Source organism: Diabrotica virgifera, chromosome 3 (genome assembly GCF_917563875.1).
Source record: "Diabrotica virgifera virgifera chromosome 3, PGI_DIABVI_V3a".
Taxonomy (NCBI): Eukaryota; Metazoa; Arthropoda; class Insecta; order Coleoptera; family Chrysomelidae; genus Diabrotica; species Diabrotica virgifera.
This window is the reverse complement of record NC_065445.1, coordinates 100,506,597-100,518,848: the sequence shown is the minus strand read 5'-3', so window position 1 is coordinate 100,518,848 and position 12,252 is coordinate 100,506,597. Positions and strand designations below refer to the sequence as shown.

Sequence of the window (12,252 nt, the reverse complement as noted above, 5' to 3'; positions counted from 1 at the left end):
AAATTTTTCAAAAATACTTATTAGTTTTCTCAGGATTCCAAAAAAATTAATGCGTTTAAAAAGAATTCGATCGAAATTTTGCACCTGCGCTCTCAAAAAGGATTAAAGTGTTATACATTTTTGGAATAACTATTTCAAACGGTTTTAAATGAGCTGTCACATAAAGTAATTTCATATTTAAAAAAATCAAAGTTACGCCTGTCACCTGAAGAGGGATCGTGTAAAGTTCGAAACAATGATGTTATAATATACTTTGACTATTTTAAAAATCGACCTGTCCGAGCGTTTTGCTTACGTGCTAAAAATAAATAAGTTAATAAGGGGGTGGGGGGAGTGTAACACTTATTCCAGTGCACTGTATAAGTGAAATCATATGAGAAATCACACAGTGTAAAGTCCATTAGTTTAAGGAAAAAAAGGGGATTTAAAAACTTATTATTAATCAATTAATATCATACATCGGGTTAATGCATTCAGTAATTATTGATATAAAATACGTTCATAGTAGGAATGAACGAAACTGATTGTAAGAATGAATAGAATTGCTTGTAAGAAAAACCGTATTTATTGTGGGAATTAACGGAATTAATTGTAACATAATTGTAGAAATAAACGAAATACGTTAGGAGAAATAACACTGTTATTGACACAACGAATAGTCTTTGTCGGTCAATTAACGACGTTGTTGTTTCAATAAATAGTGTTCGTTGGCTCAGTGAACAGAGTTCGTAATATCAATAAATAGTGTTCGTTGACTCAGTGAACAGAGTCTGTAATACCAATAAACTGATATTATGGTATACATAATGAATGTTCATCCATTCAATAAACGTAATACATTGGCTCAACTAACGAAAATAATGAATTGATGAACATCGCTTTATTGTTCCAATAAAACCAAGAATTGGACAAATTTTAAGTATTGCGTTTGTTGTCTGAACTAACATTTTTATTGATATTACGTACCTTTTTCGTTGAGTGAGGGGATTTATAATATGAATTCACCTCCCGTCAATTTATCTAGGTCAAATTCGAATGTTTATTCCGTAGAGAAGACTACGGTATTATGGAATACCATTTACATTATTAAAAATAACATTCTTTTTTAAATAAAAATTCCCAAAATCATCATGACTCCATACTACAACTTATTGCAATGAACTATCACTTGTAAAAAATGAAATATTCATTTTGTTTTTATAAACATATTTATTACAAAAAAAGTTACAAATAGAGGTTAATATGAAATATAGAATACATGTTATAATCATTGAAAAAAATTAGAGTTCATAAAACATCAACTGAAAAGAAATATTTTCAACTAGAAAAACCATATTTTTAAGATTATATGCTAATCGTTACTGCTTCTACTCTATTTACAAAAATCACACACATAATCTTCTTTCTCTGTTCCGGTACAGTCAAGGTGGGCTCACAAAGAACAGTTTAAGCATTGAATCCAAATCTCTCCTCGTTTATCTTTGAAGAGTTTTCCATTACATAAGATACATTCAGAGTCTTTGTTTTCCGGTTCTTTAGAACCATTCTTCTAGAAATACCTGCTATTCCATAATACACACATTTAAACTGATGGACAAAACACTATGAGCTAACAAACGACCAAGCTATGCAAAACTACACTTCTTTTACTTTACATTACGATTAACCTCAATGTTTAAATCAAATATTTTATGAAGTATTAAATGAAAATATTTAAAAAATGACCTACAAAAACTTTTGAAGGTCACAAAACAAACTTTTTTCTGTAGCGCTTTGTACAGCAACAACAAGCGGTCAGCTTTGGCTGCATAATATAATGGAAGTATTACTCGGTAAATACTTCATAGTATTTTCACAAGAAGGCAACACCTAATAGAGCTGTGAACTCGGTATTCCATATTTCCTGACTATTCCATAATACCTTCCTCTCCTCTACGAAGACAGTTGGTTTTCATTTTGATTCAGAGCAGACCATAGGCCTGGTCTGAAGATACCAGTAGGGTGAAAAGTACGTAAGGGGATAATGGTTGCCTCTGAAACAAAAATAAACATTAATTGTCTTTCATTTTGTCTTAGTATACTCCTATTATGAGTACACGGAATTAGCATTCGATGAAATTTTACCTAGATAAATTGACCGGAGGTGACAGCTTCATTTACCGTTCGTTTACGTTGCTCTTCTTCTTCTTATTTCTAGCATGATTGGTCATGCTAGTAGGCTACTGCCTGTTCATTGCCATCGAGTCTTCCCCAGACGATGAGGTTCAGCATGCTCGCCATCGTTTGGATGGTCTACCCTGTGGTCTTTGATCTACTGGGTTATTCGTTTTTGCGATTTTAACGAGTTTGTTGTCCTCCATTCTCTTTATATATTTGTTCCAATATCTTCGTCTCTGCCTGACCCACCTTCCTATGTCCTGTATTTCACAGTTTTGTCTAATGTCTTTACTTCTTATTCTGTCACGTAGGGTTTACTGTAAAAAGGCCGAAATCATTAGATCGAAAGCAGTAGACCGAACTCATTAGACCGAAAAGCACTTTAACGAAATCTCACTAGACCGAACAGTGGGAGACCGAAAAACATTAGGTACATAATACAGGGTGCTCAAACAGGATTGTAATCTGAGCAATGGTGGCATCAACCTCCCCTCATCCTTTATCCAGGCTTAGGACTGGTAGCACAAAGTACTGGCGAGTTTGGAAGTTGTTTTTATTGCTTTGTTTTTTGTTTATTTTTTTTGTTCTTGTTTGTTTTTGGTTTATTTTTTATTCATTATGTACAATACTAAAAATTAAATACAATACAAAAAATTAAATACTAATGACTGGCAGAACTCTACCCTTAATTTATTTTTACCTTCACTAATTTGTTTAACGGATAAAAATTATTTTATATCAGACTGTACAGAGTAACAATTTAGACAGTCTATATACAGGGTATCCAGAAACTCTACAGACAAACGAATACAGGAGATTCATCTGGTAATTTTAAGACAATTTAACCCAATTCATCTAGTCCGAAAACGCTTCCCTAAAGGAGCTAGAGCTATTTGAAAATGGCGTCTGGTAATTGGTTTTTCTTAAATATCTCCAGAACGCTGATATTTAGAAAGACAAAAATTGGTACACATACTTATCTTCAAGAGATAAATCGATTCCATCCACTGCAAATTCAAATTTTTAGTACCGGTCACAAGCGTTCGTTTTGGGTAGGAGAACTGTTATATTATCGCATAACTTTTTTGTTTTTAATTTTTAAGCATTTTTGAGTCTCGATTAATTAAAACGTAAGGTATTATAGTACTAAAAGTTACTCTTAGTCTAAGTCGATAGGATACACTGTATTCTAAAAAAATCGATTTTAAAATTTTTCGTTTTCAACGAAAACTTTTCGTTTATAAATTTGCAAAAGTCTGTGTGTTATTGCGTCGCCGCTCCTGCAATACTTAGAGCAGACGTATCGATGGATTCTTATGTAGTTTTGTCTTCTGAATCCAAATCTGAAAACGGCATTTTGATATCTCTAACCGTCTTCGAGATAATCGACCTCAAAATCGAAAATGTGACGTCACAATCCGGTTATCTCCTACCAGGCACTAAACGTCAGCTGAAATCTTTGATTAGGAAGTAGGCTACTTTTTTAACCTGAATTTGTTAAGCAAAGCAAATGTTATTATTTACATTTGAGTTTGACACTTCGTGAATGTCAAACTAAATTTTAAATTATTTAGCTATTAATAAAATATAAATGACATTTTATAGTGAATTTAATTATTATATAAAATAATATGTGTAATAAATGTATAAAAATACAATTTAAGTATATTTTGAAAGCAATAATACATATTATACTTACTATATTAATAATGAATCAGTAGAAACGATTATATTTAAATTTGGTAAATTATCTATAACTCCACTCGACCAGTGACCAGCGCACACAACTCAAAACACAAGTACGCAAATACGGTTGCGTGAAGCGTGGCGCAAAGCCGTGGAATTTACGAGACTCGCTAGGTCTGTAGATCCAAGTAAAGTTCATCAGTAAAAGTATCTTTATCATGTATGTATTATTTATTTTACAATATTGGAAAATTGTTATTTAAAATGTGGTTTGGAATAAAAAAGTATGTTCTGATATATGAAATTACATCCTTCTAATGGAAAAAAATATTTGACGAATTTTCTCAAATTATGGATACCAACATCATTTTCATTTATAACTCTTGTATTTTTAATTTGACGAAGAAAAGTTATTCTTCATAAAAATCTCTTCTTGGTCTAAGATTTGTGATGCAACCATCATGAATCAAATTTTATTAATTTTATACGAGGTATGTAAAAAAATATGAATTTCGAGTAAAGTATCTTTATAGTTCACAACATTTAAATTAGAATGATGTACTTGCACATTAAAACATAATTTTTAATTCTAAACAGTTTTTCGTAATAGCAATTTTCTATATTATGAATTTAAATAGGTATATAGGCAAAGTTTTCGTTATGATAATGCTCGCATTTTCAGCTTGTTTAATATCAATAGAAAAATTAAAAAAAAAACTATTTAGAAAAAATAAAACTGGTAATTTTATTTAAATTCTACAGATGAATCGATTTCATCAGTGGCGGCTCGTGATTTTTACAATAGGGGAGGCTATACCTAACTGTAAAATATCTAGACAAATTTGCACTAGCAAAAAAATGCGCCAAAAAATGTAATATAAGGCCCCATCTCTTGACAATTTTTTATTTACATTTCATAATATCATCCTAATTCATAATTTCATGATATCATCATTTTAAAAATAGTTAGTCTAATAGTAAAAGTTTAATACCAAAGTTTGTGTCGTTTATTTGTTAACAATTCCATCTATTTGTAAATAGATACCTATGCATATCAAAATAAATACAGATTTGAAGTTTTGCAGTCCATACATAATGAAGCTTCAAATTTTTTAAGATACTCAACTGAATTTTTTTAATTCTAAACGCGGCCTACTGCGAATTCAAAAACACGATAAATTACCGATATTTTGCTTTGAGTTAGAGATATCGGAAAAAGTTATTTGAGCAAGTTGTTCCAAATATTATTATAACCCCACATACCAAATTTCATAACAAAATTCGCACTTTTAGATTTTTCATTATTTTTAGTCAGGACCCTAAAATTCGTTGTCCCGAGACGCACCCAACCACCCAACGGAGCTGCAGTGGGACTCTATAACTTTTATAGCGAAAGCGTAAGCAAGTCGTCGCGAAGCGTAGCAAAGCAACGGTTCAGGGAGTCAATTCTCGAGAACGATCGTTCGCTGAACGTATATGTTCGTGACGTAATGAGCGAACGTTTCTAAAAAATGCAATTCTGGAGGAATGAATCTTGAACGATTCGTTCGAAATCATCGCTCAAAGTGATCGTTCGATAATAGTAACGGCGTTCTTCTTAACCTCAACTCTGTTTTTTGTTGTAAATAAGATTTTGGGCAAATGAATGTGGAAGATTTGATATTAGAAAATATGATGAGTGTTGTGAGGGAAACTGAAATTTTAGTGGAAGACGGCCGCGAAAGACATTTTTATGATAGATTTTGGTTAGATTCCTGGTAATTTTACATTCTTTCAAAAATTGATTGGTACAGTAAATAAGTTATTTTTAGATATATGTAGTAATTATAAGATAATGAATGTAAATACACGTTATCCAGGCGCTACACATGATGAACTTATTTGGAATCACTAGAACTACCAAAATGTGCCACGAAATCTTTTTTGAAGATCAAGGTCGTTTTACCTATTAGGTCAGAATTTATTTATAATATACCACAAGGTATGGCCTGAGAATTGACCCTGAATTAGTAGAATAAGATTTAATTAGTACTGTTATATTATTATGAATTATTATTTTCACAATTCAAGAAATAAATTGAAAATTTACTGACTTTTACTAATTATTAAACTGAAACCATTTTCCATTTTCATAATGTAATATATTTCAATATTGGTGAATGAATGTGACAAATCAGGTTTTAAATAAACACCGAAACAGTTTTATCACATGGAACACAAACTTTTCAATAATATTTACCACGATGCCAAATCTATAGATCTGTTAAACGGAGCGAGTAGTTAAAAATATCCTCGAGAATTAACATTGCGGGAACTATACGTTCAATTTCATCTGTTCGTGAGCGTGTACGCTCAGGGAACGATCATTCTCGAGAATTGACTCCCGGTTCGAATCGTACTCTGTATTGTGTGGCTTCGCTTCGCTATACTATCGCAATACTCTACGAACTGGACCGAATTGAAACGAACGATTGGGTAAAAATTAACGGCAACACAGCACGTCGTTTCAAGATTTTAGAGTTCTGTAATAAGTGTCTTGTTCTATGCCATAGATAAACTCCGTCCTGTGGAAATGTGATGTGATTCTACATATTTGACAGATTTAACTAACCTATAATTCCAAAAAAGCATAAGGTAAACAAAAACAAGTGTTTATTGTTGAAATTAAATAAAATGTTGCCTATAAATAATTTTCGACGAACAAGAACGTAGGGATCAGTTACGGCTGCTTCGTGAAGAAGGTAGATTTTTAAGGGATAGAAGTGATTATTTTGGTTTGCCGGATTTACGATTCATAGAGTTGTTTAGATTAAATAAAGATTTATTCCATTACCTTTTTAATGAATTGCAACCGTTGCTGGATAACATTATATATATTTCTATGTTAAAAAAATGTATTTGTGAAAACTGAAAACTCAAGTACACTATGTATTTGTAAACAACAACGGCCAAAAAAACGAAACGTGGTAAAAAACAACCTCAAAACCAAGTAAAATTGTCAATTTCTTCTTTTAATACGTCACTCTAAGCGCTAAACGTGGTGAAACGAAACCACAAATAATCACGTTTCGCTTTACTTCCGAACTCCATTCGGTGTTGCCGGCGTCATCCGACAGCAGTTTACAGAGTATAACTTGATGAAAGCGTTCGGAAATCACGCTTACGCTTTCGCTATAAAAGTTACAGAGTCCCGGTACTGAGAAGCTACACTGCCTCCCTTGGTATATCTCCGGGCAGCGTGTGATCGCGCCGTAGATGCCACTGTTAGGAGACCGGGTCTCCTTACAACGCCTGCTGCGCTGCACGGAGCATTAGCAACGGAGAAAGCTGGGCTTCTCGGCTCCGTTCGTGCATCTCGGGATAACCCAGGGGCTGCCTACAATAATATGTAATAAAACTGAGACGCGATTATGCGTTCTAATGCTAATGCTCCGTACGTATGGATAATTAGTGATAATATGGAGTTTACACGTTGTATAATAGTGAGAGTAATTGTTGTTTTCGAGATTCATGATAAACAAAACAGTATAGAGTGTGTAAAAAATTGATGGGGAGGCTGAGCCTCCCTTGCCTCCTCTGACGAGCCGCCACTGGATTTCATTAATTGCGAATGGCTAGTACCGGTCATATGCGTCCGTTTTAGGTAGGTCAACGATTATTTAATCGCATAACTTTTTTGTCTTCATTTTTTAAGAATTTTTACACTAGATTATTAAATTATGAGGTATTCTACTACTAAAAGGTACTCTTGCTTCAAGTTACACCGTTTTTTAAATTATTTTCAAATTAACAAAACGAACAATTTTTAAATCAAATTTTTCTAGAAAACGGTGTGTCCTATCGACTTAATGCAGGAGTACCTTTTAGTACTAGAATACGAATACCTCACAATTTAATAATCTAGTATCAAAAATGCTTCAAAGTTAAAGACAAAAAAGTTATGCGATAAAATAACCGTTGCCCCACCCAAAACCGACGCCTATGACTGGTACTAGAAATTCACAATGGATCGAATTAATTTATCTCTGGAAGATAAATATGTTTACCAATTTTCGTTTTTCTAACTGGAAACGTTCTGGAGGTATTTAAGTAAAACTAATGACAAGACGCCATCTTCAAAGAGCTCTAGCTCCCTTAGGAAGCATTTTCGGACTAGGTAAATTTGGTTAAATTGTCTTAAAATTATCAGTAGTAATTGCACAAGAGCTCTAAAATTCTATATTAATTTTAGAGATCGAGTGCAATTTGTTGCGACTATTTCATGAATAAAACTGTTCAAAACCAAAATTTTATTGTAATTTATTTATGTAAGTACAAATTAGTATAATTAAACACACAGTTGTTATATAGTTACTTTCCTAACAAGTGCAGAAAGTCATTCTGAAAGACTTTCTGCAAGAGTTAGGAACAATATTTTTTCTAACAGTCTTTAACAAATTACCAAATCTTAATCAATTAATTTAATTAATATGAAAATACATACATAAATTAATTCTTTGACAAGGTTGTCAAAACCAAACTTTCAATATAATTAGTTAGCATGACGACGATCCTGGTTTCCATGACGATGATTCAAAACCACTGTTATTGTCTACCGATTTGACTTTCGAATATTATGTCAAAATTATTTTATTTCATTGAATTGTCGCGTTAATTTCATTAAAACAGGAACACAATAAGATATATTTGAAATAAATTAGTAAATAATATCTAAATATTAGTTTATTGCATGTATTATAATTACTTTAAAGCCATATTAACATATCTAAATTAACACGCGTGCGGAAAATTAAAAACCGCGTGCGGAAAAGTAACACGCGTGCGGAAAAGTGAAACTTTCTAAACTAAAATGCGTGCGCGAAAGTAGACATTTTTGCACGCTCGTAGAAAAAATATTTTACGGTTGAAAGTCATCACTTTTATAATTTTTAAAACATTAATTGTCATTAATGTCACTGAATGTATTTTTTCGTAGCAACGAAGGGCATCTGACGTAATATACTTGACGACGAGAAATTATCAAAAATTATCGGGTATAATATCACAAGAGAGTGAGAATAATTTGAAAATAATGCGACAGTTTTTCGAAAATTTGTTGTCTGGCAATATACACGAGTGATATTCGTAAGATTATTTTTTAATACATATATTATGGATATTTTCTTAAATGTGACAGTTGTCAAAACTAGGAAACTGGTTGCCATTAAACAGAAAAAATCTACTTAAGAAAATTCTATCGGTAATTTTCTACAGTAGATAATTCTCAGTATAGTTTTAATCTGATTGGACAGAATTAAACACGTGATCAAATATCTTACTATACGATTGGAAGTTAAAATCATTAAAAAAATAATCAATTTAATTTAGATTTCTGTAGCTTTCTATTGGTCAGAATCTCCTATGAATAAAATAATTAGTAGTAATTGCACAAGAGCTCTAAAATTATCGAATTTTTTCCGAGTGACACTTTGACAGTTTTAATTTCACGACCCGAAGGGGAGTGAGGGGAGTGAAATTATGTCAAAGTGTCACGAGGGCAAAAATTCGATAATAATTTTAGAGCTCGAGTGCAATTTGTTGCGATTATTTCATGAATAAAACTGTTCAAAACCAAAATTTTATTGTAATTTATTTATGTAAGTACAAATTAGTACAATTAAAGACACAGTTTTAAATATTTGACGGTTGAAAGTTATCACTTTTATAATTTTTAGTCATTAATGTCACTGAATGTATTTTTTCGTAGCAACGAAGGGCATCTGACGTAATATACTTGACGACGGGATATTATCAAAAATTATCAGTTTAATTTTTATTTCTGTAGCTTTCTATGGGTCAGAATCTCCTATGAATGAAATAATCTGAGGAATCTCCTGTCTTCGTTTGTCGGTAGAGTTTCTGGACACCCTGTATAAAATAATACAAAAGAATACAATAAACAAAAAGACAAATATACAAAATCTTAGCATAATTTACTGCAATTCTTTTTAATTTATGTAGGTACCAATTCGGTCTAATGCCGTTCGGTCTAGTGAGGTTTCGGTAAAGTGCTTTTCGGTCCAATGAGTTCGGTCTACGGCTTTCGGTCTAATGATTTCGGTCTAATTGTCGTTTACCGTCACGTAGAGTTTTGCCTTGTATACTTCTTAGTGTTCTCATTTAAACTGTTCTCATCATTTGTAACGTTCTATTTGTGTCTGGTCTTGTTTCTGCCGAATGATATGCTGTAATAGGTCTTATGGTTGTTTTATATATTTTAACTTTGCTTTCAGTATTTAGATATTTGTTCTTCCATACGATTTCTTTCAGGCATCGCCAGATTTTAGATTTTAGCTGCTTTCATTGTTTGTTCTCTGACCTCTTTTGAGAGATTTCCATAGCTTGTTATTTCCACTCCAAGATATTTGAAGTGATTCACCTGTTCCACAGTTTTGGAGTCAATTTCCAATTTGCATCTTATCGGTTTTTTGGAAATTACGAGGCACTTAGTCTTCTCGGTGTTGATGAGCATATTTAGTTCTTTAGCTTTAATATTAAATGCATGCAGTAGCCTTTGGAGATTTTCTTCAGAATCAGCGATAAGGACAGCATCGTCAGCGTAGTAAACGACTCTAATGTGTTACCCATCTTAAATCCAGCTAATTTTTTTGCAAATTGCAGATAGCTTGGATTTAGGTTGTCACCAGAAGGTTGGTTCCAACGATAGAAGCTTTAGATTTGCGGATCATTGTGGTAAATAGATGTCGCCACAGAGCGTCTACAAGCAAATTATTTTGTATAATTTTGCTTACTAAGACAGTTGGTTTTCGTTTTGATTCAGAGCAGACCACAGACCTCTCTACTGTGTGAAGATCCCAAAAGGGTGAAACGTACGTACGAGGATAGTGGTTGCCTCTGAAACAGAATGAACTATTAACTGTCTTTCATTATTTTCTAATAATACAGAACTTGTACAGTTATTTTTAATTGCTATTTTTAAATTTTTTTTAGTCTTGTGGTAACATATACAAAGGTTTAGCTCAAACTGGAGCGTGGGGTTGCTTCGACGAGTTCAATAGAATATCTGTAGAAGTTTTATCGGTCGTAGCTGTCCAAGTCAAGTCTGTTTTAGACGCAATTAAAAATAAAAAGATAACTTTCGATTTTATGGGTGATCCTATTCAGTTGGTACCTACAGTTGGAATATTTATAACTATGAATCCTGGTTATGCTGGAAGAACTGAATTGCCTGAAAATTTAAAAGCTTTATTTAGGTATGTTTTTTTTGTTTTTTTGGCTACATTTATTACGTCTGAATCCAATGTATGTTAAAAATATTATTTTAAGTACAGTGGAACCTCGATTATCCGTCTCTCCATTAACCGTCACCTCTGTTAACCGCCAGGGTCTGTACATAAGTTGTATTGACTACATAAGCAAAAATTAAGTCATCAATTCATTTAGTTTGAGCATTGTGATAAACCAAATTCGCTGAAATGTATAGATCATCATGAAACACTGTATCTAGTGGTATTCTCGACGAGAAGAAGTCAATAATGTAGATTACATGATCTTACTCCGATTAAGAAATTTAGCCGTTTCAAAATGTGAAGCAACAGTACAACAAACAAAAATTTCAGAATATTTTAAACCAAATTGATTCGATTCTACGAATACAAATCCCTCTTATATATTGTCCAACAGAACATACAAATAATGTTGCACTGTGAATTTTTAATTTTTTTTAATGTTCTGTTAACCGTCTTTTCGATTATCCGTCATACCCTTGGTCCGGTGCCCTGACGGATAATCGAGGTTCCACAAACTTAATTTTTTAATCTTATTTTAATATTTTACTGTTTTCTATAAATTATTCAGTACAAATTATTCGAACAATATTAGGCTAATTCCTGAAAAAATTGAACATAGCATGTTTCGTGGATTTCGAAAAAAGACATTCGATAAAGTACAGCCTGTAAAATTAATGCCGATGCTAAAAAATATAGGAACAGATGACAAAGATATTCGTGTCATTCAAAATGTGTACCGGAATCAAACTGCTATCTTAAAAAATTAGAGATAAGTACATCCATGTACATTTTTCACGTTTTGTCTGGACTATCCATACAAAAAAAAATGTCAAAAATGATTTATTTCAAATGTCACTTCTAAATATATAAATTGTATAAATTATGGTGAAAATGGATAAAACACCTTCAAAATATTATGAAAATTCTCATAAAAAATGAAGTCCCGCAAGAAGAATCCCATCAGAACTTTTCGCAATCCTTTGTTGAATTGTATTAGAGATTTTTGTAGATCCGATAAACAAAATTAACGTTAACTGAATAAGTGAGAAGAGGAGCCCAAATTTAAAGACAGATGAGCGAACAAGAATGAACAAGACTATATTCGATTCCTTTTTGTAAA

The 12,252-nt window shown here is 32.3% G+C and overlaps 1 protein-coding gene across 1 annotated transcript in view; it reads left to right on the top strand.

Moving 5' to 3' along the window:
- LOC114342807 (dynein beta chain, ciliary) overlaps nucleotides 1–12,252 on the top strand; it is a 399,165-nt gene that overhangs the window by 118,158 nt on the left and 268,755 nt on the right. The window contains exon 20 of the mRNA XM_050645369.1: nucleotides 10,834–11,096. Coding sequence (XP_050501326.1) covers nucleotides 10,834–11,096 — 263 coding nt within the window. The remainder of the gene's footprint in view (nucleotides 1–10,833; nucleotides 11,097–12,252) is intronic.